A 25,094-nucleotide genomic window follows, 5' to 3' on the forward strand; every position below is an offset into this window, starting at 1 on the left:
AGTTTGTTGGTAAGGAGATCCCTATCTGGCCATGATCAGTAGGTGGTCTCTACATCATTCCGAAGCCTTGTGCTAAGTCACGCCCATGATGCGGCCACAGCCGGTCATAGGGGGTTTCATACAACACTTGAAATCTTAAGAGAGGTTGCATACTGGCCACGCATTGGGCAAGACCTCAACCAATACTTGAAGGGGTGTCTTGTGTGTGCACAATTCTAGCCAACATTACAGCCAACATCCCTCACACACTGTGCACCTCTCTAAAAGAGGCGGATGACACTGCCTTGGTCAGATGTGCAAGTCGATTTTATCAGGCCTGTGATTCGCTCCTCTAGGGGGAACAAGTACATGTTGACTGTGACATGCCAGTAAACTAAATGGGTGGAATGTCTCCCGGCCCCAAATTGCAAGGCAGAAACAGCAGCTGCCATGATGATCAATCACATCTTCTCGCGTTTTGGACTACCCCAAAGGATCGAGTCAGACCGAGGTAGCCACTTCACTTGCGAAGTAATGACAAAGATGTGGGAGATACTTGGGGTCAAAAGGAAACTACACATTGCCTACCGGCGAGCCTCTAGTGGTGCAGTGGAGCGATACAACAAGACAATTGTGAGCATATTAAAAAAGTTTGTGGCAGTTTCTGGCCAAGTTGCGACATTCGAATACCTCTTGTGCTGATGGCCATCATATCTACCCCTTCATCTGCAACTAAAATGTCACCGCTTGAGCTGATGACTGGACGAAGGATGGTGCTTCCCCAGCATCTGCTGTACAGAACCCAAGAGCAGACTTTGATAAATGCCTCCACAACTCATGAGTATGTTGAAAATTTGAGAAAACACCTTCAATATGCTTTTGCCCATGCTCAGCGAAATCTAGAAAGATCTTCAGACAGTATGAAGACCCACTATGACCTAAAGACTACTAAAAAAGACTACCAAGTAGGAGACCGGGTCTACTTATACAATTTCCAAAGGAACCTGGCCAAACAGCGCACATTTCTTCCTAGCTGGCGAGGAGCTTTTGAAATTGTAGACAAAATCTCACCAGTCACCTACAAAATCCCTAACCCCAAAGGCAGTTTGGCAGAGGGGGAAGATAAGTGGGTCCACATCAACCAACTGAAGTGTTGCCATCCTATGCACACTCTGCATCAACTAGAGGATGTATCTGGAAACCCAGAGGGGGACACTCCAGACGCCTAAAATTCCCACTATAAAACTATTCCACCTGTTGAAAATGAGTAATCAATTGCAAATAGAGAAGATTGTCCTTATATGTCAAATGTATGTGTCTGTCCCACTAGTGGTGGGGAAAATGTCTACAAATATGCTCTGTTTTGTCATCCTAGAATTTGAAACCATGGATCCTAAGTATCAAGGAGGACCACTCAGCGACTGGAGGGAAAAACCCAAGGGGCCCGGGGTATCGCTCCATACTCTCATCAGGAACCGGCGAGGAGAATCTGTCGATCCAGCACTGATGGGAGAAGCAGATGAATTTTGCCACTTGATCCAGAAAGAAAAAACTGAACATCGCAATCTCGCGACTTCCCCTTGACGGGCGGTCAAAAGTCAAATTGCAAGGGGGGGCTTGTGGGATGTTTTAACCCACTAGGCTCTGACCTGTGACATCCCTGTGTGCTGGTGGCACCAGAATCAACAAAATGGCCGCTACAGCCCCCTGCGCACCAAAACCTATGAAAAATTGCACTTTGAAACTGGAAAAGATGTCCGCCAAATCTACTTTGCCTCTTGTCAGTAGTGGAAAGGAAACCTCACTGCTGAAACCTGTCACTGGGCTGCCTACCAAGGAAAAATGTAAACTGCATGAAAGGCAGTGCTTTATTGCAAGAAACCCAAAAATTGCTCTTAAATCTCTTTTTCTTGGTTGCTGAAAATACAAAATACCAGACCAAAATACCACAAAAAAAACAATATCTTTGCCGGCTGTTACCTGCCACTTCATTTAAGGAATAAATATGAACACACAATGTCAGGAAAAGTGGAATCTATCATCAAAATATCCACAGTAAAAAGTGTGCTTGCCTGTGAAAAACTGTCAAAATATGGGCGCAGTACCAGCGGCCGCCTGTGACTGTTTCAAAAGCCTGCATTTAAACTGCAAAGTTGCACCATTAAGATCTAATGTCTTAAATCTAAGTGACCTGTCATTAAGAGCAACACAGGATTTAACTATTTAATCTCCATGATTTAGAGACTGGAATCAGAGTTCTAGCTGCTTGATTAAAAATTGCAAGTTTTGTTTTAAATTAAGAAACATGTTATAAATTGACAGTAGATTTAGCTGAACTCAGAGTCACCAAACCAGTTTTCTCCAGCTTGCCCCAACAAAAGGCATCTCTCCTGCTTCCCACCAAAGGCCAGGAACTCACATTCAGGTGTTGAATAAACGGGGAGGAGATTTTGGGCTGCTGCTCCTGGGAGAGACAAAGGACCTTCCTTGGCTGAAAGGATATGCAGATTGTAAGTGTCAACAGTGGCCTCTGCCAGAGGAAGAAGGCAGGGATTGCTCTTGAGCTAAAGAAACCTTTGTAGGTGAGGATAGACATTTTTGTTGATTTGCAATGGACAGAAAGCATTTTCTAAAAAGACTGATAAAGGACTGTGCGAATTTGTAAAAATTGTAAAATTACAGTATTGTTAATGTGATTTTTTTGTGCACATTTTAAAAGGATCAAGAACGCTGTGCGATGTTCTTAGAAGGCGAAGTGAAAATTCTGGTTTTGTAGCAATTGTATTCATGTCAGAAGCATGAAACTTCATATGATTATGCCCATATTCAATGTGCAAATATGTATAAAACTGTGAAAAAATTAGACATTGTGTCCTGGACAAAAGTGCCATAATTTGTCAAATCTAGACCCAAGATCCCACCACAACGAGGATTGGAAGAACGTGTGCTTCACAAAATATGTGATCTATGTATGTCATTGGTATAAAGATTGTACACATGTAAAGATGTATTCTATCAAAAATAGATTTTATGTGTAAAAGGCAAAGGGGAGGTTTTCCCTGCATCATAAAACACATCATCATCATGACACTCTCTTTTTTCCTCCAATCAAGGTAGAGTGCAGACTTTAGCCATAGACTACATAGAGGGTGCGTTTAGGATAATTCAGCTTACCCACCCCTTTATGAAACACATGAATAGAGACAGCTGAGGACCTAGAAAGAGACACTGATCCACCCACCATCCCGAATTTGGCAAAGCACTTTGAAGGAGATACATCCACACTCCTTGTTCCACACTCCTGAAAACTTTGCAAGCAGAAAGGCTCAGAGCATAGCTGAACCACTTTCAGCTAGGCCTAATTTCCAGAACCCACCCCTTAAGTTAAAGTGGAAAACAAAGAAGCAGCCAGGCTGTGCTGTAACTGCTTGCCAGCCAAAGGATCATCTTCATAACCAGAAGGGCAGATTAAATCCCAGTCTGGTGCCGTGCTGTGCAGACCAGAGAGCCATTGCAGATCCAGTCCAGTCGTGCTGTGCAGTGTAGACCAGAGTGCCTCGCTGTCCAGTCCTGCCGTGCGGTGTCCAGAGGTCCTTGCTGATCGCTGACCCGTCCAGTCCGGTGTGCCCAGTAGTCTGTCCCAGAAAATATCCCTGACCAGAATCCTTGACGATTCCATTCAAAACATTGGTAGTGAGTATCCATAGTATAGGATTGTCACTAGCCTATGTACTGTCAATAGTCATCCCTATCCAAATCAATTCTATCTTAGATCCAGAACTGTATTGTTAGAAATACTTTTTGTCTTGCCTGAACTCTCTCTCTTATTCTATAGTCCTTCTGTAATAATATTGTTAAAAATCATCTTTGCGCTGATATATTGCATCTGAAGAAAGGCAAGCGTCTTGGCGGGCGGGCAAAAATCTGATCGGTGATGACCTGGTCTGGTGGTTGTGCTGTCGTGTAGTTTGTTCCTTCATAGTCCATCTCTAGTGTAAAGAAACCTTGTTTGTATTTTAAAAGCGCTTTCTTGTTTTGCATTTTTCCTCTATCTGAAAAACGACCTCCACGAAAGCCTTCATAATTTCTTCATACTTTATGCTAGAAACGAAATGTAATGTCTACTTGAAGCTAACATCGTAAGCTTTCTCAACTCCTTATAGTTTTTCCGCAATCGCGCTTACCACGCGCAGAAACGTTTGCCATGAATTTTTTCGTTTGGCCAAAATCTATAACGTGTGAAAAAGCTTTTCTTTGCACCCAACCTCAAAATTCTGTTTTCAACCTGCTCATTACTCTCAAATCATTGCTAGTGTTTGTCTGATACCATACAAAGTGGCTCCCATTAGTATTTAAAGAATATCAGTGATTGAAACCATTTTTCAGTGTTTTTCCTCATTCATTCAAAGCCAACTTGAAAACCATGTTTGACAGTTTGCCAATCATTCCTGTTTCCCTCTTGTGTTTGCTGGGGGGGGGAAATTGGGATTGATATATTTGCTTGAATTCTGCATTCCTGAAACCAGTTCTCTTCTTCTATCTCTTTATATTGCATTTTGGAGGGATTGAAGAGTGTGCAGGGGGAAATAGTAATCACATCACCATTTGATTGAACACACACAAAAGGATTATTTCTGTGCTGCATCATTTTTTCCCATCATTACTTCTGGTGATTAAAAAGATTGTTATTGTGACATCACCCCATTGGTGATTATTGTATAACCATTAAAAATAGTGTGATATATATTCTCTCTATATATATATATATATATATAATAAATATTGTAACTTTGCAAACCAGCCAGATTCCTGGTTCAGTGTGACCGGTGGGGCGTTAAAGGAGAGGGGCGTGATAAAAGTGGTACATCGTTCAGAATAAAAGAATTTATAGACACAAATAAATAATTAAGGGTTTCAGTTGTGCATCCCAGGCTAGGCATTGACTTAGGTGAAGTGTCAGATTGAAATCACTTACATCATAGAATCGAGAGGTTATAAAATGACAGAAGTAATTGGAGCTATAATAGTACCAAATAAAATAATGACAATAATATGTCAAATTGAATTCGAGGTGCATTAATCAAGCCTATGCATGTAACTTAAATATTACAAGGCACATTATACCCTGGCTTCTTTCAAATATAATGCAATTTTTGTTTTTGTCGGGAATAAATTAAATCGAAAACGTAGGAATGTATCTGCGTATAACCGATCAGAAAACATTCTAATATAAGACGGTACCTCATTTAATGCTTTAATTAAAAACAATCTGGATTTATATGCTTGATAACCGGAGCTTCTTTCAGTTGTGTCAATCCAGTCTTTCCTGTAGAGTTTCAACTTTGCTTTATCAGGAAATTCCAATAGCAATTCGACATAGATACATTCATCATTAGATGGAGACAAAATATTGTCAGGTATCACTTCAACTGGTATCACGGGAGAGAACGGTATTTCAGGAGATGGCGTATCGTTAAGCCTAGACACTGGAGGCACTTCAGTCAATGTACAAGGTATCGAGCAGGGCAAAACACTTTTTAACATACTCTGTAAATTCAGAACTAGCCAGTCTAGTTTATTAGTAATAGAGGATAACATGGCTTCTTGAGAGGTAGCTCTACTTTCAAGAGCTTCAAGAAGCTTAGTTAGTTTAAACATTGTGGTGTTAATGGCCATAAGAGCCACATCCAATACTGGGTTGGAGACCGAGGGGAAGCCGAATGAAGGTCGTGGTATTGGCTTAGCAAAGGAAGGGGCAGCAGATGCAGCTGTGTCTGTCGGAGAAATTATGTAATTGGGATAATCAGTAGCATATAGTTCTGGTGACATAGATAATCTGGACTCCATGGGATCTGGCACAGAGGCTACATCATTGGTAGTAATAGTAAGAGCAACCGCTTGAGTTAACTGAGCCACAGGAAGTGACACATTAGGGGCCAAATGCTGGAATAGAGATTCAAGCTTATCTGCAACAGCAGCTGCTTCAGCTGAGTTGGAAGAGCCTCTTAGAACTTGCGAATAGAGAGGGTAAGTGGAGAGAGGAATGATGGATTGTGATGCTTCAGAATGAAACTTGTTTGCATAAACTGGAACAGAATTAGAAATATGCAAACTGGCCTCATCATGAGTAGACATATGCTCAGCAACATGCTCATGCATAGTATTGTCCGAAAGAAAATACACTTGATTAGATTCAGCTACAGAAAGAGCCGATTGCAGCACGTTAGCTAGAAGTTGTTTAATATTAAAAGAAGGGCAGTTTGCATCTCCATTTCCTTGCTGGGTTATTGGAGGGTGGTGCCTGTGTCCTTGCTGGGTGATTGGAGCTAAGTGCCTCAGGGACCCACCACCTAAGGAGGACAGTTGGAACCCCCGGGCGTATGTTTAGAGGCATGAAAAAAAAGGGCGAGTAACACGTCATAGGGGAGCAGCGGACAGCTGACAGTACTCGTCCGGTACTCGCTCACGGTGCGTGCGCGCTAGTGCGCGTGAGAATTGAATATGTAGCATCAGATGCTAAGTGGCTGTGGCTTAAAATAAATAAAAAATATTAGCTTTAGCGTTACACGCTAAGATGAAAGTTTAATCAAAGTTCTTTGTAGTGAAGCCTGTTGAAGGATGATATACCCAAGTTGATTAGTAGGGATATAGTCAGCAGGTAATCCGAGCAGAGTCAGCAGCAGAACAGCTAACAGTACTCGTCCGGTACTCACACATGGTGCGCGCAATAATTGAATATGTAGCATCAGACGCTAAGTGGGCGTGACCAAGTTGATTAGTAGGGATATAGTCAGCAGGCAATCTGGGGAGAGTCAGTAGCAGGACAGCTGACAGTACTCGTCTGGTACTCGCTCACAGTGCACGCCCGTATAGGCCCATATTACCACATTACTGTGAATGCAACCAGATGTTCAAGGCGATACGATAATGATGTGTTATTACACTTAAACTCTTCGTATAGAACACATATAAATACAATATTACTCAACCTTATTTGGAACTCATTTATCAACCTCAGCAGAATGAAAGGCTGAGTTGACCTTGCCAGGAGTCGAACATGCAACCTGCAGATCACACACACATTGCATCAGTGAGCGCTCAAGCCAATGAGCTATCTTGATGGGTATAGCTTTAAGAAAACCAGCCACTCCAGAAACAAAGAGCCATATGCTGCTGGCACTGCCCAGGAGCCTCAATTTAATTTTAAAAACAAGGAAAAAACACATTTGTTTATTTAGGTATAGCAAGTGAGACCGCTGTTGTAGCAAGGGAGGTATGTAAGGTGCTGTAAAGTAGTCCCACTTGCAGCCACGTTGGTTGCAGTCTGTGTTTTCTTGATGGTGTCAGGATGTACTCTCGCAGAGGACGTCCTGAAAGATAAAAGGGAGAACACTGGCCAGAAAACTAGTTCAGAGGTTTTGTGCAACAGGGTTGTACCATTGTCAGCATGAATGGCACATAAGTGGGTTTCAGTGACTGTGACCCCCCAACTCTCTCACCACATTTCAGGCAGGAGTCCTTTCCCCTCATGACTCTGTCATGTGGTGTAGAGTGGGGATGTTGAGTGGTGGTGTGCAATGGTGGTGTGGTATATATAGATGTGGTGTGGTGGTGTGAATGTGTAGTGTGCTGTGTGGAGCATTGATGGTGCAGAGTAGTGGGGTTGTGAGTGGTTGGGATATGGAGTGAGGATGTGGAGGCAGGAAATGATGGTGTGGAGTAGTGGTTTGCAATGGAGATGTTGAGTGGTGGTGTGAAATTATGGGGTGGCGTAGTGTTTAGAATGTTGGTGTGGGGTATAGAGTGGTAGTATGGAGTGTTAGTGGAGCTAGGTGGTATGAAGTGTTGTGGTGTGGAGGTAAAGAGTGATGGTTCTAGAGTGATGGGGTTGTGGGGCGGTGGGGGTGTGGAGTGGGATGTGCAAGCAGGGAATTGTGTGGTGGGCGGAGTTTTTCAGTGGAGTGGTGTGGCTGTGTGAGGTTAAGTGGTGGTGTCGGAGGGAGCGGGGTGGTGTGTGGTGGGGTGTAGTGATTGAGTTGAGTCAGGTGAGTTATCTCACAGGGAGAAATTCGGGAAAAAAGAAGCAGAGTGAGCCATGTGACTGCTAGCACTGAATCATGCTTACAGTAGGGGACCGAGTGTGGCTTGAGGTTAAATCAGGGTTTAGGGCGAGGGAACATCCACACTTCCTGCTGCACACTATGTCCTAACAAGCATATCTGCCTCTTTGAAGGTGTACGGCCGTAAGGGCCAAGGAATCGGGCAGTACCTTAAGTGGGATGCGACATTGAGAGGTTGCTGCACCAAGAGTGTGTGGCCTGAATGTTGGGATTAAGTAGTGAGTGGTGCGGCCTTAAGAGGGCACCAGTAAACCAAAACAATAGACCACGAGACCCGGCAAACATGTTCTTTGGGTCTCCCTGCATGGTATCAGATGTTATTGTTTACATATTTTAAATACATTTCTCTGAGTTGTGTAAATGAGTCATTCTCTCACATATAAACAGTGAAATCACTCACTTTTAAGTACGGGCGTCGAGCCAATGTGGTTTTTTAGTATTTTGCATAAAAATGACCACAGAAGGGTGTTTTCGAAATACGCCAATGATAGTGATTCTAGCATGCAACCCTTCTTAGCGTGTAATGTGCACCGGGTTCTTTGCTCATTTTACACTCACCCTAACAATAACATGTCTTCAAACCACATGCCATATATGGGCATTAGGCACACACTGCAAAACACTCTATGGGCCTCATTACACGGACGGCGGTAAGGGTTAACGGTCACCGTTAATGGCAACGGTGACCGTTAACCCTTACCGCCGTACTACGAGGTCCCTTTGCGGGTTGGAGGATTTAACGCCTGCTTCTTGCAGGCGTTAAAATCCAACCCGCTAAGGGACCTCGGAGCTAATTACGGCACCGCAAAATTGCGGTGCCGTAATTAGCGCCTTCCCCATTTCCATAGAGCCCTATGGGGCAGAAATGGGAATGGGGAAGGGCAATGGCGGAAAGGGGATTTACCGCCCCTCCAACCTTGGAATGGGGCGGTAAATCCCCTCTCCGCCAAGGCGGTGCCGGTATTTTACCGGCATGAGCCATGGCGCTAATAGCGCCATGGCTCACCGCCTACCGTGTAATGAGGCCCTATGCCCTGCTGCTGCTCACAGGTCTCCATGAGAGGGAGAAGCAGCTCTTTTGCTGCTATCACAGCTGCAAAAAACAACTCAATGTGTGGCTTGTACTTTCCTGCCACAAACATTGCCAGTGTCGGCTTCCTACCACTTCTTTCTCTCATTTTCTTGTAGCACAGGTTTGGCATATTTATGGCACTTGCACCAGAAAATTCAGTAAAACCGAAAAGAACGGGAGTCAAGGCTGTGTCTTGCTTGACATTTTTAAAAAGAAACAGGAGCAACACCCAGATTAAGAATCAGCAATAATCAGCTGGCTGCTATTCCACAGATTTTCCAACAAACACAGATGTCAGATAGAACCAAAATAAATTATGAATGGATTCTAATTCTATATCATACGAAACAATCCATGATAGAGAAACCAGTCCATTGTCATTATTACAACCCAGAAATAGCAGCAAAAAAAAAAATATGCGGCAAAATATTCAGAAGTGGTCAAAGGATCCCACTGTAGAAAATCTCAAAAAGATCAAGAACGCCAAGCAAGCATATAGAAATTGGAACAAAACTAATGCGTCCAAGGTACAACAAGACGACGCAGAAGCCATGATAGCTACTTTGCGCAATAAAAATCTGAGATCCCTCTGGAATTTGCTAAATAGCAATCCAGGACAGCAGCATTTGATGGTAGCCAACGTCACAGAAAAGAACTGGATCACACACTTTACGAATCTCTATACATCTCGAAACCAAGTTCAACATCTGGATCAATCCATTAGTACAAACACCTGGACTATTACTGGGAAAAAGAGCAATTCATAGAGATGATTAACAATTTAAATGTATCAAGAGCACCCGGTCCCGATGGACTTTCCAATGCTGCCCTCAAACGAGATCCAGAGACTTGGGCGAATCTGTTGGATCACATTCTAACTTTGGTCAAAGCATTAAAGATATTACCCACCATTCGGTCCAAAGCGGTACTGATACCGATCTATAAACAGGGCAATAGAGATGATCCTGCCAACTTCAGACCCATTGCCCTGTTAGACACTTTGGGCAAACTATTCGCAAGATATCTCCTTAAAAACTTGTCCGCGTGGGCCAAAGCGACCAACCGCTTCAATTCCAGACAAACAGGATTCACCCCAAAAGTAGGGACGAATGTGAACCTATTCATTCTAAATGTTCTAAAACATGAAGCACTATCATCTAAAACCGCCCTCTATGCAGCTTTTATAGATCTGCATATGGCATTTGATGCCATAAATAGGAACATTCTGTGGAAAAAGTTAGCGAGTTGGAAATGCCCTCCAGTATTGGAACCCATTAAGCTACTCTACTCCAATACTACAATTTCGATTAGATTAACGAAAGAAGGAACCACCACTGATGAGATAACAACTTGGCACGCCCTAAAACAGGGCTGTCCGTTGGCAGCAATGCTATATAATCTACACACAGCTGACTATTCTGCCAATATCAAAACATATCTTCTGAACCCACTGAAAATCAATTCAGTGCCGATTTCATATTTGATGTACACGGATGACATAGTCCTTCTCGATAAGACACCCGTAGGGCTACAGGAAAATCTAAGTATGACAGAAACATACATGAAAGAGAACGAACTACAGATCAATACCAAAAAAAACAAAACTATGTCATTGACAATCCTATCGAAATACGAAATTTGGAAACAAGATATCAAATTTTACACTGGATAACAAGTCACTGGCCAATGTATCTACTTTCAAATACCTGGGCGTTGTGTTGAACCAACACAAGGCAGAGTTAGCCTGGGCAATCACTTTAGAGACTAAAATTCAATCGTTGGCTCGACAAGGGGTGATGCTTCATAAGCGTTTTGGCAAATTTTCGCTGAATCCAATTATAGCCTTCTATCGCCAGAAAGTCGTCCCTATAATTATCTATGGGAGTGAAGCTATGATTACATCTACCCTTATAAACTGGCAAAAGCTTGAAGCTTTATTTTGGCGCAAGATCTTGCATCTCCCCAAGAATTTTCCTATGCCACAAATTCGCTTTGAAGTAGCATTGCAATCACTCACCTCATTAGTTCTCTGGAAACAGCTAGATTTCCTACGAAAAATAATAAATGGAGAACAAACACCTGCTTTACAAATCCTACAAGAAATCCCTCAGGCGATGAATAATACAGTGCTGAAACAGTGGAAGTCACGACTCTTCCTGGCCATGACAAAAGAAGATATTACGGTTGAAATGCTTATCAAACGACCACAAAGTGCAAAGGTTAAACTGCAACGTAATGATTGGCAGAAAACATCAGAAGACAAATCGAGGTACAACATGAATTTACTTTCATCATTTGATACACAAGCTCTGAATGAACTGCCCCAGTATCTCACACTTTTTCCTGACCCCACTATCCGGACAATATTCATGAAACTTCGTTTCAACATTCTCCCGACGCGACAAAGACTAGCTCACATTCGCAAAATACCAAAAGATGAACAATTCTGCCGATACTGCAAGGACATAGATGTCATAGAATCCCTTAAACATCTAGTCATGGTATGTCCCGAATTATCTGCCAAGAGAGCCCTTTACGGGGGAGCATTTAACATCGCCCAGCAACAAGAGGAAGGAGATAACAGATGGCTTAAGCTGCTTGAAGGCAAAAACAAAAAACTAATCTTCACAATTGTTCAATTCTTGATTGACATTTTAGAATATAATCTAAACTGAAGTGTTCTTCTTGTTTTTGTCTTGTTGTCTGCACCTTTCTTAAACGTTGTAAACTAATGAAATGTATATGAAAATTCAAATGAAAAGTTTACATATAAACTGTATCATTTTAAATAAATAAAAAAATAAAAAAAGAAACATTTAAAAAGAAAAGAAAATGATGAACAAGCCACACCCCTGCCCCAGTACCCCCAGTGCCTCATTTCCGGGTGAAATATACAAAAAAGGATGCGGCCGGCACCAGGAAAAAACAGAGACTGTAAGCAGCGACTTGAAGCGAAATGTAAAGGGGGAGCCATAGGCCACAGCAAAGGAGGGGGAGCCTCTATATGTTTTCACAACTCTGGGTAAAAAAAGGTGGCTCAGTGTTGGCAGCACAAAAAGAGAGGCAGCACAGTAATATGCCGAAAAGGCAATGATAGTGTTAAAATGAGCCTGATCCATCACCAAACATCAATCACAACCCAACATTGATGTTTTAAGATCTAGCTCCCCCCGACTTCCCCCACCTCTACCTATTCCCTTTCCCCACCCCACAACAATATTTTCATTAAAGTGTATCATTTAACCTACTGAATTAGGTCAAAAAGATGCGGTCAAATGGGAGTAAGTCAAATAGTTATTAGGTCAAATTGGAAAAAAACTATATTATGGCTTTGGTTTCAAAACCTATGACAAAGCCAGTAACCTGGCTTTATCCAGGGGGGATGGGAACCCCTCTCAGCCAAGGGTGGGAGGCTTACCAGGGAGAATTCCAGAGCCAATCCTACACCTGAGTTGGATGGTGGCAGTTGAGAAGCTTCAAATTCTACCCACACCTCCATTTTGAGATGTTTGACCATGGTTCTCTTTTACTTTTATTGACACTTGGTCCAAATAAGCACCAGAGGATGAATCCTGACGAAGGGGCCTTGCAGAGCATCCGTGGGCGAAGGTGAGGGAACGAGGCCATGGCACCCCAGCAAAGTGCTGGCACAAGCCCGCTCTGAGACCTCCCAGCAGGTAGAGCGTGAGCAACCAATCACATTCACATGCAGCAGGCAGAGCAGCCACACAATAAGGGCAGCATCTGCAAGTATGTGCAATGACTTACAAGCTCCCTAGACCACCAAGGACAAAAGGGGGAACACCGCCCTTGCTCCCCCATGCAACCTAACCCAGGGGCACTCCGAACAGGTGCCGATAACAAAAACACAGAGAATTGCCTGCCTGTGGCAACATGGCCTTCCTGTGGAAATCCTGCATTGAAAATGTTCTTTTCACATGTGCCAGGTGGGGAAGACAGGGCCAGATTGGACAGGAATGAAGGAACAATTCCAGGAGGGGTGAATGAATATAAGGGCTCGACAGGAAGCAGGAAGTGTTGATTATTCAAGTTAGGTTAGAGGTGTAGGTGGAAGACTACCAAGAAACCAGCAGGAGGCACGGTGGAGCATCAGACCATGGAGGCGATTATTGGAGAAGTTATCAGACAGTGAGCAAAAGCAGTACTGCTCTATAAGTGTGGCTGGTTCTGTGGCAAGTCTGGTAAGAAAGATTGATGTAGGGAGTGATTGTGAAGTGGATGGTATTGAATGAAAGAAGGGTGTTTGAGTAGTATAGAGGAGGAGGAAGTAGTAGCATGGAGGAGTGGAGCAGTATTGTGGATGAGGGAGCAGTAGTGCTGAGGAGGGAGTACTGGTGCAGAGCAGGGAGTAGTAGTGAAGAGGAAGGAGTTGTAGGGAGAAGATACATCAAAGGGTGAAGGCAAGACCTGGCTGGAGTGAGAGATATATTGGAGGTGTAGAAGATTCGAGGGAAGCTTGAGGAGCAGTGGGTAGAGGTGAAGCGGAGTAGAGGAGAAGGCCGGAGAAGGAGAGGAGAGCGCAAACATGGTAACGGAAGGATTGAATCCAACAGGGTATATGTAACGCACAGTTCCCAAACATCCCAATAAAATATCAACATCTGGATAGATTAGGGACAGCTAGAAAGTCCCTAAGAGTGGCCTTATTGAAAAAAGGCAGCTCTGCCTGTTGGTCTTCACTACTAGTACAAGTTAGACTTTAAACAGTACAGGTCAAACGTCTGCGTATACTAAACGGTGGGTTAGGGACACCTGAGTTAGGGAGGAGGTGCTTTAAAAGATGAGAGAGAGAGGGACTGCCCTAGGGATCACAAAGAGTCTCATAAAAAAATCATGAACTGGCTCTGTGACTCTGAGTAATTATTGTGCCATCTGTAACATACTGCGCTCCACTGCATGGTCTCTTGACGATAAATACATATGGAACTACAAATACCAGCATGCAATGTTAACAGCTAGGAATGACACAACGGTTCACAGATGACATAGAGACACTTGTCAGCTATGGAAGCAGAGTTCTGAGGTGTTTGGGGATGTTCAATTATTGTTTGTGGATGCCTTTTCTTATGCAACACCCTAGAGTGGGCTGGTATACTGGTAATGGGCAGTGGGCAATATCACAGAGTAGACAACTCTGGGGAAACATCTGGGGAGAAAAACAATAACAAAAGACATACAACAGTGGGCAATAGTGAGGACCATGTAAAGGGAATCACAGTCACGCAAAGTAGCAATGGACAAAATCTCTGAGCAGAAAATAATGAAAATGGTTGCCATTGTTAAATCAGATCATCAGCATGCACAACTAAGACAGCATAACATGTGCTTCCATGTTGCTTTTTCAAATGGCTCTGTAACACTCATTGTTAAAAGGACATACGGTTTCCTTTGATGGCATAATTACTTCAAAAACAGATTTTCTAGGAAAACAACTTTTAACAAAAGTCATACCATGTGATAGATAGTATAACGTTCTGGATTAGAATACCACAAGGGCCAGGTTACAGAAATGTTGCACTGGTGCAAGAGCAAAGTGTGCACAGTATTAGCACTAGGGCCAAGTTTGCTCTATTTTTTAAAAACACTGGAACACATTAAAAAAACAATTGCACCTCGACAAGTGCAGCTTGGCATAGTAAAAGCATGAGGGCTAAATTGCCCCAGTGCTAAAAAGATACATGTTTGTCTGTATTAGCATTAGGGAAAAACTTTGCCTTGGTGCAAAAATATAGTGAACATGCATCTTTTTTGCACTATTCCAAGTATTGCTCTGGTGACTTTAATATGGCAAACTGCACTTTCCAGGTGCAATGTTTTTTTTGTGAGTCCCAGTTTTTTTTTTTAAATAGGGCAAACGTTGCCATATTGCTAATACAGTGCAAAATTGGAACTTGCACTGGTGCAATGTTTCTGTAATCTGGCCCAAGATGTAAAGCTTTCAGAATGTTAAGCAGAAACCAGAATTTCGCTTGTTAAGTTTGCCCAATCGATTAATGAGGCGATATGCCCTGAGGTTGCGGTCCACCCCTATAAGTAACGGCCTGCTGCCAAAGTTGAAGGCCACGAGGGTGGCAGGCCGTTACCCAGAAGGTTGGCTCAGCCACTGAGGGGCATATAGCCATTAGCAACCATGTTGCATGCTACCTGGTGCTAATGGTATTAAAAAAACGAAATGGAAAGTATTTTCTTTACATGAACGGGACGTCTGGCGGTGTCCCGTTCATGGAGAGAAAATACTGTACCAACATGGGCGACATGGAAAAGGAAGGCGGGGCTCCATATGGAGCCACTCTTCCATTTCCATGGCGGTCAGAGCGGGGACGGGAGCAGCAGCGACAGGGAGACTTGCTGTCGAAGCCAACAGGTAAGTGAAATTGAGGGATCGGGTGAAGGGAATATGGCGGGTGGGGGAGCCAGCCATCAGGTGGCATGGAATGCAGGCTTTCACCATTAGTGTCAGTCCGCGTTCCGAAACACTTGATTGGCTGGCTCCCCCGCCCATGGTGCTAATGTATATTATGTTCCAGGGGAGTCAAGTGGCACTCCCCCATTGGCCAATTTATGTGTGATGTGAGCTGGTATGGCTGGGAAATAGAATAAAAGACAGGGGAGGCGTGTGTCTTCCTTCAATCACCACCGTGAGCAGGGATCTCAGTACCATGCTCCATCTCATCATGGGAGTGCCATGCCGAGAGCCCTGATGCCCATGCTGCAACCCTCTTGCCCTGATCACCTCCTGGGCCGCACCTGACAGACACATCCCGGGTAATCCAAATCTCCACTCAGTCCTCAACCACTCACCCCCTTCTCCTTAAGTCATAGGTCTGCCCCCATCCACTGCAATCTTCACTGAGAGGCACCTGACAGACACATGCCAGTCTTTGTTGCTAACTTCCTCCCCCCACTGCTGCTCTATTTGTTTTGCTGGGCCACACCCAGCAGAAGCAGGATAGATGGGTTATTAAGCCCCACCCCTCCTCCCCCAGCACTGTTCGACTGGCTCACTGGGATCCAGCCAGTTCCCAGGGGCCACTCCAGGCAGGTTTTATCCTGTGTTTATTAATGCCCCCATCCCCTAAACATGGGTCATATTAGCTTAATAGATTCCCTTTGTTCCGTTCAGGGAGTTCTAGGACTGTAAACATTGTTAAATGCCCTGGATGTATACGGGCCTTTAACTCAAACGTCATGGCCCAAAGCTCCTGTTACATCCATTGGTAGGTTCTACACCACTTAAATACATTTCCTAGGACTCATGGATGGACTTGGTGAATCATGTATTTTTTTCAGATGAGCTGTGTCTCGATGAACTATACTCAAAAGTACAAAGATATGTGTATTTCTATGACCCATATTCCTCACCCAAGGAATTTGAAGGAAACTGATGACCGGCACTCTTGGCATAAAGCATGACAGCAGAGGCATAATTCAAGGGCCACCTGCTGTTGAAAGTAGGATCTATTTCTTCCCACTGAATACTCTTATAACCGCTCCTTATATTCCTGTGCGATCGTTTTACTTAACCCCTTATTTCTAAGCTCATTCTATTTTAGTTTTTAATCAACTAAATGCGAATTCGCGCTGGCCATGCGATGTGCAAAGTTAGGGTTAAAGCTCATGTGATGCCACTACCAGGGTGTTCGAAGGGCATGTGTCTGGTACTTCTGGCACATTTATGATGTTGGTACAGATATCACATTGCTTAGAGCAGGCAGACACTTATCACCAAGTCCGATCCTGTTTTATCTTTTCCGTTTTGGAGCTATTAATTTCTCAAGATTCCCTTCTAAGTACTGCAAAAACATATAACAGCATGTTGCACTGTTTGTGAATGAAATCCCTTTTGTTCGACCCTTCTCGGTTACCCTAAAATACACCTTCTGTCTGGGGTACCTCTCACACTCAATCTCCCGATGACCACATGTATGCCTTAATTTCCAAGTCTGAAATATGTTTATATGTGGAAATATTCTATTGCATAATGTGCACTCTACAGATTTTAATAATGCTCAATAGGTATTTTCAACCAAATACGTACAACTTCCAGGCAGTCCACTATCTTTGCCAACTTTTCTTCAGGTAAATCCTTCAGGAGAGAAACACTATGAAAAAAATAATAGGAAAAGATTGTCACTGTTATGCATTGATCTTTCCACCCAAATTTATGCAAGCAATCGAATTACAATTATACAGTATGTCTCTCTAAGCAGTCGCTTTAAATCAGTATTTGTTCCCTCCCTGAAAGCTCCTGTGATGTTTTCTGAGGTGCCCAATGGATCAAAGTCTTTCCTTGCTCAATGACACTTTACACCATAAAAGAATACATCTCCACTCCCACGCCCAGAAGCACATACATAAAACATATTCTGCCTCAGACACGTTTGTTTCCTGTTTGTTCAATTGCAAGTCATTATTTAAGGGAGAGCTTCTTGGAAACACTACATTAACTAAGAAAAAACTGCAGTCAATCATTTGGAGAGATTCATTTAGTGATGAAAAAACATCAGCGCCGAACTGGCGTGAAGATGAGGATGCCCACAATATATGACCTTTGCATCACAAACATATATGAAGCTACATTTTCAGAAGGAATAATCGGCTGCTATTGCCATTTTTAAATTAAATCAAAATGTCAATACGGTCACGTGTAGGCAACACAATAAAACACACAGCAAGAGGCGAAATCAATGGCACCCAAATAACAAGAGAATGATTATTGGACTTGTAAGGTGAGAAGTGGATATGTAACTATAGGTTATTGCTGTCCTTGTGGGCCAAGAAATGGGTGATAGGTTACAATGATGGCCAAATTACATTTGCATAGCACTACCAAAGACGTGAATTAGAGTTATGGTGTCAATGAGTTTTGTAGATTGGGAGCTGTTGGGTTTTTCAAAGATATGACCAGGGTTGGATGATTGGCCATTTGGCTGCCCCCACATCTGACAGCACACTTGTAAATTCTAGTTATTACTTTGGAATGGTTGGAACCCCTATATCTCAATTTGGATTGTTTAATGTGACAAAGGCAGCTGCTGGCCCTCAACGAGGACACCAAGCTACAGGGGCAGATTCAGCTTTTGGTAGCAGGGCGTGGCAGACACCTGGGGGAGCACTGGCATTGCAGACGAATCAGGGTCAATCTTGGCAGGTGTAGAATACCTGCAGTGGTGGGACATTAACATGTGCAATTTATCACAAGTGACAGAGCATAGTGAGTGAGCCCTAAGGAATGCATGGCTGCCTGGGGATGTTCTAGCCCAAGACGTTATTCTAAAGCACATTATTTGAGGGAAATAGGTTTCTCTATAGAAACACTTGGACGGCAGCCTACCATCCTTCCGCCCATTACGGAGGAGCTGTCAAAAGTAGAAAGCGAGCAGCGCAGAAGAGTACTCACTCTCCCGTGTGGAATCCCGAGAATCAACGCATGCCTAATAGGCCAGGCCTGGCTGGGGCGTATAGCTCTCCCAGCCAGGTATGGCCTCTTTGGTATGACGGCTGGGACAGTGCAGGGAGAAGGGGGTACTCCTGCACAGCCTCTTCACATTGCACTGAACGTGAAGCGTCGCAGCGTTCTAGTTTCAGGGCCCCTGGCATGGGCAAACTGCATGTCTGGTGCTCTGAAGCTTCATTCTGAGCTTCCTGGTTTTGGAGGCGGTCTGAGGGATCCTGGAGGGAGAGTGGAAGAGGGACAGGCCTGAATTGCAGGTAAGATATGAAAATGGTCTGTCTGTGATTTTGTGTGTACTTGAGAGTTGACTATGTGAGAGTCGAGAGAGGTGCAGGTGTCCGTCTGTAAGCATGTTTGTGTATGCAAGACTATTAATGTGTTATGCGTGTGTGCACGTGTTTCTGTGTGCCTGATTTACAATGCGTATTTCAATGGGAAAATTCCATTGCAAACGCGTTGTAAATCAGACCATGTGTGTGTGTATGTTCAAAGGAGTTGTGTGCCTGGGGCAAGGCCAATTTTATGCTTGCCTCATTAACTACGAGGTGACCTGTCCCTGACACATCCACATTAAGAGTGACTAAAAAACAAAGATTGCGGTTCATCCCTTCATTTTTTTCTGTCAGCAAAATTAACTTTTTTAAACAAAGTATAAACGAAAATGCCCATTACAAAACAGAAAGAGCACAAGGTGTCAGATATTGGCGTGCAGTGTTCAACTGCCCATTCTTTATCAACGGGGGCAGGGACCTTGTTTTGCCCCCCACATAGAGATGAAGTTTGCTGTTTCAAATTACTAGGCTTCATTATAAATATGCCGGTCTGGAAATAGCGTTGCTGGTATAGATGTACCGGCACCTTTTTCCGGACCTGTGTAGTTTGAGTAGCGATGCCGGTATTAACAGCATCCTTAAGGACCCACAGCGCCCAGCAACACTGTTGCCAGTTCCAGCTGTGACACGCGACAGCCAGTGATACTGGCATGGCAGAATCAAGTTCATATTCGGAGGTGCATGTTAACGCAAATACTGGCATGTACATGCCGGTAATAATGTGAAAAAGATGCCTTAAACACTGGCATCGTGGACCAGGCGTTAAGTGGATCCTGGTGTGTCCAAACATGCCACAGGTGCACAAAATGAGCACAGATGGGGGCCAGTGGCCTGTGCAACAGCACAAAAGGACCACTCCCACACCCTACACCCCTTCCAAAACCACAATACTACCATTAGCACTAGCAGTATTGGAGCTGGAGGACATGTCTGCAGAGCTACTGATTGAAGAGGCAGTGAGGCTGAAGAGAAGTAGGGCCATCAGGGCCCAGCAAATCCCCAATGTGCAACAGGTTGTACTCCACAGGCAGCCAACAATCTCTCACCTAAGGGCCACCCCATTCAATCTCACCCCCTCTGAGATCCACACCCTGTACAAGCTAGACAGGGACACCATCACCACGATAATGGACCTGATACATGATGACCTGGTGAGCCTAATAAATATCCAGACAGCCATCACCCCCTTGCTTAAGGTAGTGTCTGTGCTACACTTCCTAGCCACAGGGACATATCAGCACAAAGTGGCGCAGCTGCATGGAATCTCCCAACCCTGCTTCTTCTGTGTCCTCTTCCAGGTGCTAGACGCACTTCTGTCCGACATACGCAACCACATCAGCTTACCACGGACTGCAGAGGAGGTGAATGCAACTAAAATAGCATCCATGCACTTGCAGGCATGTCTAATGTAATTGGTGTGGTCGACTGCACACATGTGGAGCTGGTGGTCTGGAATTCTTCAAAGGTAGCGTACTGCAACAAGAAGCTGTACCATTCGCTCAACGTACAGATGGTATGTGATACCCGCCAAGAAATCACACATTGCTGTGCAAGATTTTCTGGCTCTACACATGACTCCACATGGTGCTGCGCAACTCCACGCTGCCTCGTTACATGGCACGACATGCTGTACACCGTACCTGGCAGTTGGGTGAGCCCGACTACAAGGCCATGTGCAGTGTTGTGTTGTATTGGGGGCAGTAACCAGCACAGCCAACCTGGCTGCTGGGAGAGTCCAACTACAAGGCCATGTGGAGTGTTGTGTTGTGGGGGGGGGGCAGTAATCAGCACAGCCAACCTGGCTGCTGGCTGAGTCCAACTACAAGGCCATGTGGAGTGTTGAAATAGGGCCAGCATGAGATGCATTACCAGCGGATGTGTACACACACTGCATGCAACAATCCATCATTACTCCAGTTGCAACATTCTGTTCACTTCAACAAACCTTTGTGAAAGTACACAGAGGCTGGATAGGCCACCTAAAGGCAAAGGTAGATGCGGAATAAGACCAAGGTACCTTACTACCAGCAACCTGCACATCAACATACCTCACATATACAACGGGACATGGCCATACACAGTTCAAACAATGTGCCAGTGTGTGGGTGTAATTGAAGGTGCAAAACAGTGGTAGCATGCCAAAGTGCAAAGCCTTGACAGCTGGGCCTCTGTGCATGTAAAACATACAGTGCATACACAACTACATGTAATTCAGGCCATCATAACACTGAAACCACATGTACTAGAATGCACCACACCATAGTGACCATAAATGACTAGCAAAAACACATTCAAGTCACAACACAAGTCATGATGCACAGCCAGAGATTACAATAGCTGTCACACTGAAGCATTTAGTGCCTGCACACACATTTCACAGGTACACAGCCTGTTAGTTCACTTCTCATGTCTCCTTAAGGGCACCTCCAAGTAGAATGAGTTAGGAGCAGAAATTGAAATATCTTCACTACTGAGAATACATGATTGTGATGTTGTGGGTTCACCCAATTCAGTGTTTATCATACATGACTACACTCACCCACCCTTATTGCCATTGTTTCACCCTTAACCTCTCACACATCCAATCGAAAGATATGCGTTCTCGTCAAATGTGTTACGATATTCAGGGATGTCTACATGAAGGATTGCAAATAAGGACAGCATACCATGAATACCACTAAATCACCAATGCTAATCACGCTAATATCTAAAGTACCCTTGTACCGGGCCAGTCCACCTTCAATTGTAACATATCAACGGATCTTACATCAATTGGTGTCAGTCGTACGGACATCGCAGAGGTCAATTTGACTGTGATTGGTCCATGTGAAAGCAACTGCACTACACCCCCATACACACATCCTGCCTAAATTCCCTTGGGGTACACTGAAAAGAAGATTTACTATGTAAAGAAATGATTGCCTGTTCATGTTAGTCTTCTCAAATGGACACCATACAGCCTGTAGCAACATGAAATGTCAAAGTAATTGACATGTACTCTTTCTCTTGTTCCCATGCAGGTGATGCCGGGTATCTCCTGATGCCATGGCTGCTGGCACCCATCAGGCAACCCCACAACAGGCACAATCAGGCATACAACCGTGCCCATTTTTGCACTCGCTGCATCATTGAGCAGATGTTTGGCCTGTTGAAGGCCAGGTTCGTTTGCCTCAGCAGATCTGGGGGAGCCCTTCACACAGGCCAGAAAAGGTGGGGCAAATTGTGTTGGTATGTGCCATGTTGCACGACATGTGCATCCGGCGATACATCCCTCTGCCCCGCGACATGGACATGGTGCCACCAGAGGCAGAGGACAATGATGATGAGGAGGAGGATAATGCACAGCATCACGATGGCAATGATGGACGTGCCAAACGGCGAGAACTAATTGACCACTACTTTTGAGCAGCTATAACAGACATGGCACTGGACATGGATCACACTTGCCACTGGACATGGATCACATTGGGCATGTGACACTGTACATGAATAAATGCACTCACACTCAAAGAGCAATGTCCAGTCAGGTTTTTTTGCTACACCAGATGTATTGTGAGAAGATTAACTATGTACATTAGTGAACATCATTACCTAACACTACCAATTCCGTCCTACTATCCCCTCACCCCCTCCCCAACTATCCCTCCCCACATCCATGCCCTGTTTATGCCTGCTTTTTGTTGGAGGTGTGTGCCCCTCTGCCAGGCGAGTGAGCTGCTGTGACTGTCGCAAAGGGCTGCTTTGCCAGGAACTAGTGGGTGTTGTGCTGGATGATGGCCCCAGTGGCATTGTAATCTGCCTTTGTTCGGCAATTACCTGGACCAACACAGCTACTCCACAAGGGATTAGATGCTTCCATTGCCCTCCCTCACACACGATGCAAGATGGTACACATCCTCTGTGGCTCTGCCCAGCAAGTGTGCAGTGTTCCTGGCGGTATCCTGCATTGTCTGCTGCATGAGCTGTGCCTCTGCAAGGTATTGCTGCACCATTGTGTGCATTGCTTGCTGATGTTCCTCCATACTTGACAGGCACCCCTCAATGTCGCATACGTTACGCATTGATGGGTGTTGTATGGGTTGTGGGCTATGAGGACTCCTGGGACCTAATCCAACAGCATCCACATAGCTCCACGAAGGTGGTGTGGAGTACATACATAGTAATCTATGTATGTACTCCACACCACCTTCATCCCCAATTTTGTCCACTCCACCCACTTGCGGAAGTGGTGCAGGTCCATCCTGCTGTTGGGGTGTCTGGCCAACAAGTACATCCTGCTGGCAAGGTGGCTAGCTGACAAGTACATCCTGCTGGCGGGCTGGCTGGCCAAAAATTACATCCTGCTGGCGGGGTGGCTGGCCAACAAGTGCATCATGCTGGCAGTGTGGCTGACTGACAAATACATCCTGCTGGTGGGATGGCTGGCCAACAAGTACATCCTGTTGGCAGGGTGGCTGGCCGACAAGTGCATCCTGCTGGCAGGGTGGCTGGCCAAAAGTACATCCTGCTGGCGGGGTGGCAGGCCAACAAGTACATCCTGCTGGCAGGGTGGCTGGCCAACAAGTACATCATGCTGGCAGGGTGGCTGGCTGACAAGTACATGCTGCTGGTGGGGTGGCTTGGCCACATGTGCCTCCTGCTGGCAGGGTGGTTAGGCCGCAGGTGTCTCCTGCTGGCGGGGTTGCTCGGCCGCAGTTGCCTCCTGCTGGTGGGGTGGCTTGGTCACAGGTGCCTCTTGCTGGCTGAGGGGCTTGGACACAGGTGCCTCCTGCTGGCTGGGGGGCTGGGACGCAGGTGGTGTTAACCTCTCCGGTCTGCTGGCGGATGTGCTGGTCTCCTGGCTGGAGGTGGTGGTAGTCCTGCAGCAGGTACGTACCCTGGCACCCCTGGATGTGGTCGGCAGTTACCCGTCATTGCCAGATGATGTGCCTGTGGGGGACAGTAAGGCAGGGCATCAGTAATGGGTGTGTATCCATCAGACAGACATCAATGCTGGTACTTTCTGAATCATGTGCATTGTCATTGACTTGGTGGAGGGCATGGTATGGTGCATACATGCATGTGTCGGGGATGCTGTGTGGGTGCATGTGTGGTGTGGGTACATGGTGTGAGCAGTGTCTGTCACCTGGGGTTTACCGGTTTGTTTGTTGGGGGCATGCCACACAAGCTCTGTGACATGATTGTTAGATGGAAGCATTTCACATATAACTGCTGCCTATGAAAGTTGCTGCGTTGATGGTGATTTTTCGTAATGTGACATGATGTGTGGGACAATTGTGCCGCATGTGTCATTGATGTGTGCATTTTGTCATATGCTGTTGCTGGGAGTACGTGACACTGACATAACTTTGGCCATGTTGTTGCACAGCAGTGACGACAGCAGTATTGCAATTGTCACAGGGTTGGTGTGTCTGAGTACATGCAGATGGAATTAGTGGTAATACAGGGGACCTGTGTGCTGTATGATTGGTGTATGGGTGGGAGTGGCTGGCAAGTGCAATGTGCATGTGTGCAACGAGGTTGACGGTGGTTGAAATGCCAGCAGGGCCTCGGGTTCTACATACTTGACGTATTGGCCTAGCCATTTTCACTGGGGTAACAGGGTGTGTGATGTGACTTTGGCCTTATGGGTACTCACCAGTATCATTGGAGGACACATCCCAAGCCTCTGCATCTCCTACTCCCTCTATCGCCTCCATGTGCATGACACTGCTGCACGTTTCCTCCCATGCCTACAGTTTAATGGGGGATGGTAGACCTCCTCCTGTGGCCATGCCGTGGGTGCGCTGTGCAGTAAGGAGGCAGTGCACACGGAGACGTAGATTGTCCCATCTCTTTTAACAGTCTTGCACTGTCCTGGGTGTTGTCCCCACTGCCGACACCTTATGGGTGACCTCCTCCCATATGGCCTTCTTTCGGATTTGTGTTTGTCGCCGTAGATCTGTGCAGAACACTTCGTAAGAGTGTTCTACAAGTGTGTCGGCAAGCATGTTAAGTTCAGGTTCACTGAACCTAGGCTTGCACTTTCAGGCAGCAGGTTGCCTTGTAGACATGTCTGAGTATATGAGTTGTCACTCAGGTTTAGCCTCACGCTCCTGTGTACTGAGGATTGCAAT

At 45.1% G+C, this 25,094-nt stretch overlaps 1 protein-coding gene across 4 annotated transcripts in view; it reads right to left on the minus strand.

The window, feature by feature from the left end:
• The window catches only part of LOC138472491 (cGMP-dependent protein kinase 2-like), a 2,724,950-nt gene that overhangs the window by 1,529,382 nt on the left and 1,170,474 nt on the right, over window positions 1-25,094 (minus strand). For all 4 annotated transcript variants that reach the window (XM_069610703.1, XM_069610701.1, XM_069610702.1 and 1 more), the window contains exon 6: window positions 17,231-17,294. In XM_069610703.1, the coding sequence (XP_069466804.1) occupies window positions 17,231-17,294 (64 nt within the window). The remainder of the gene's footprint in view (window positions 1-17,230; window positions 17,295-25,094) is intronic.

This window comes from Ambystoma mexicanum, chromosome 8 (assembly GCF_040938575.1).
Source record: "Ambystoma mexicanum isolate Mex_15411 chromosome 8, UKY_AmexF1_1, whole genome shotgun sequence".
In the NCBI taxonomy this organism is placed as follows: Eukaryota; Metazoa; Chordata; class Amphibia; order Caudata; family Ambystomatidae; genus Ambystoma; species Ambystoma mexicanum.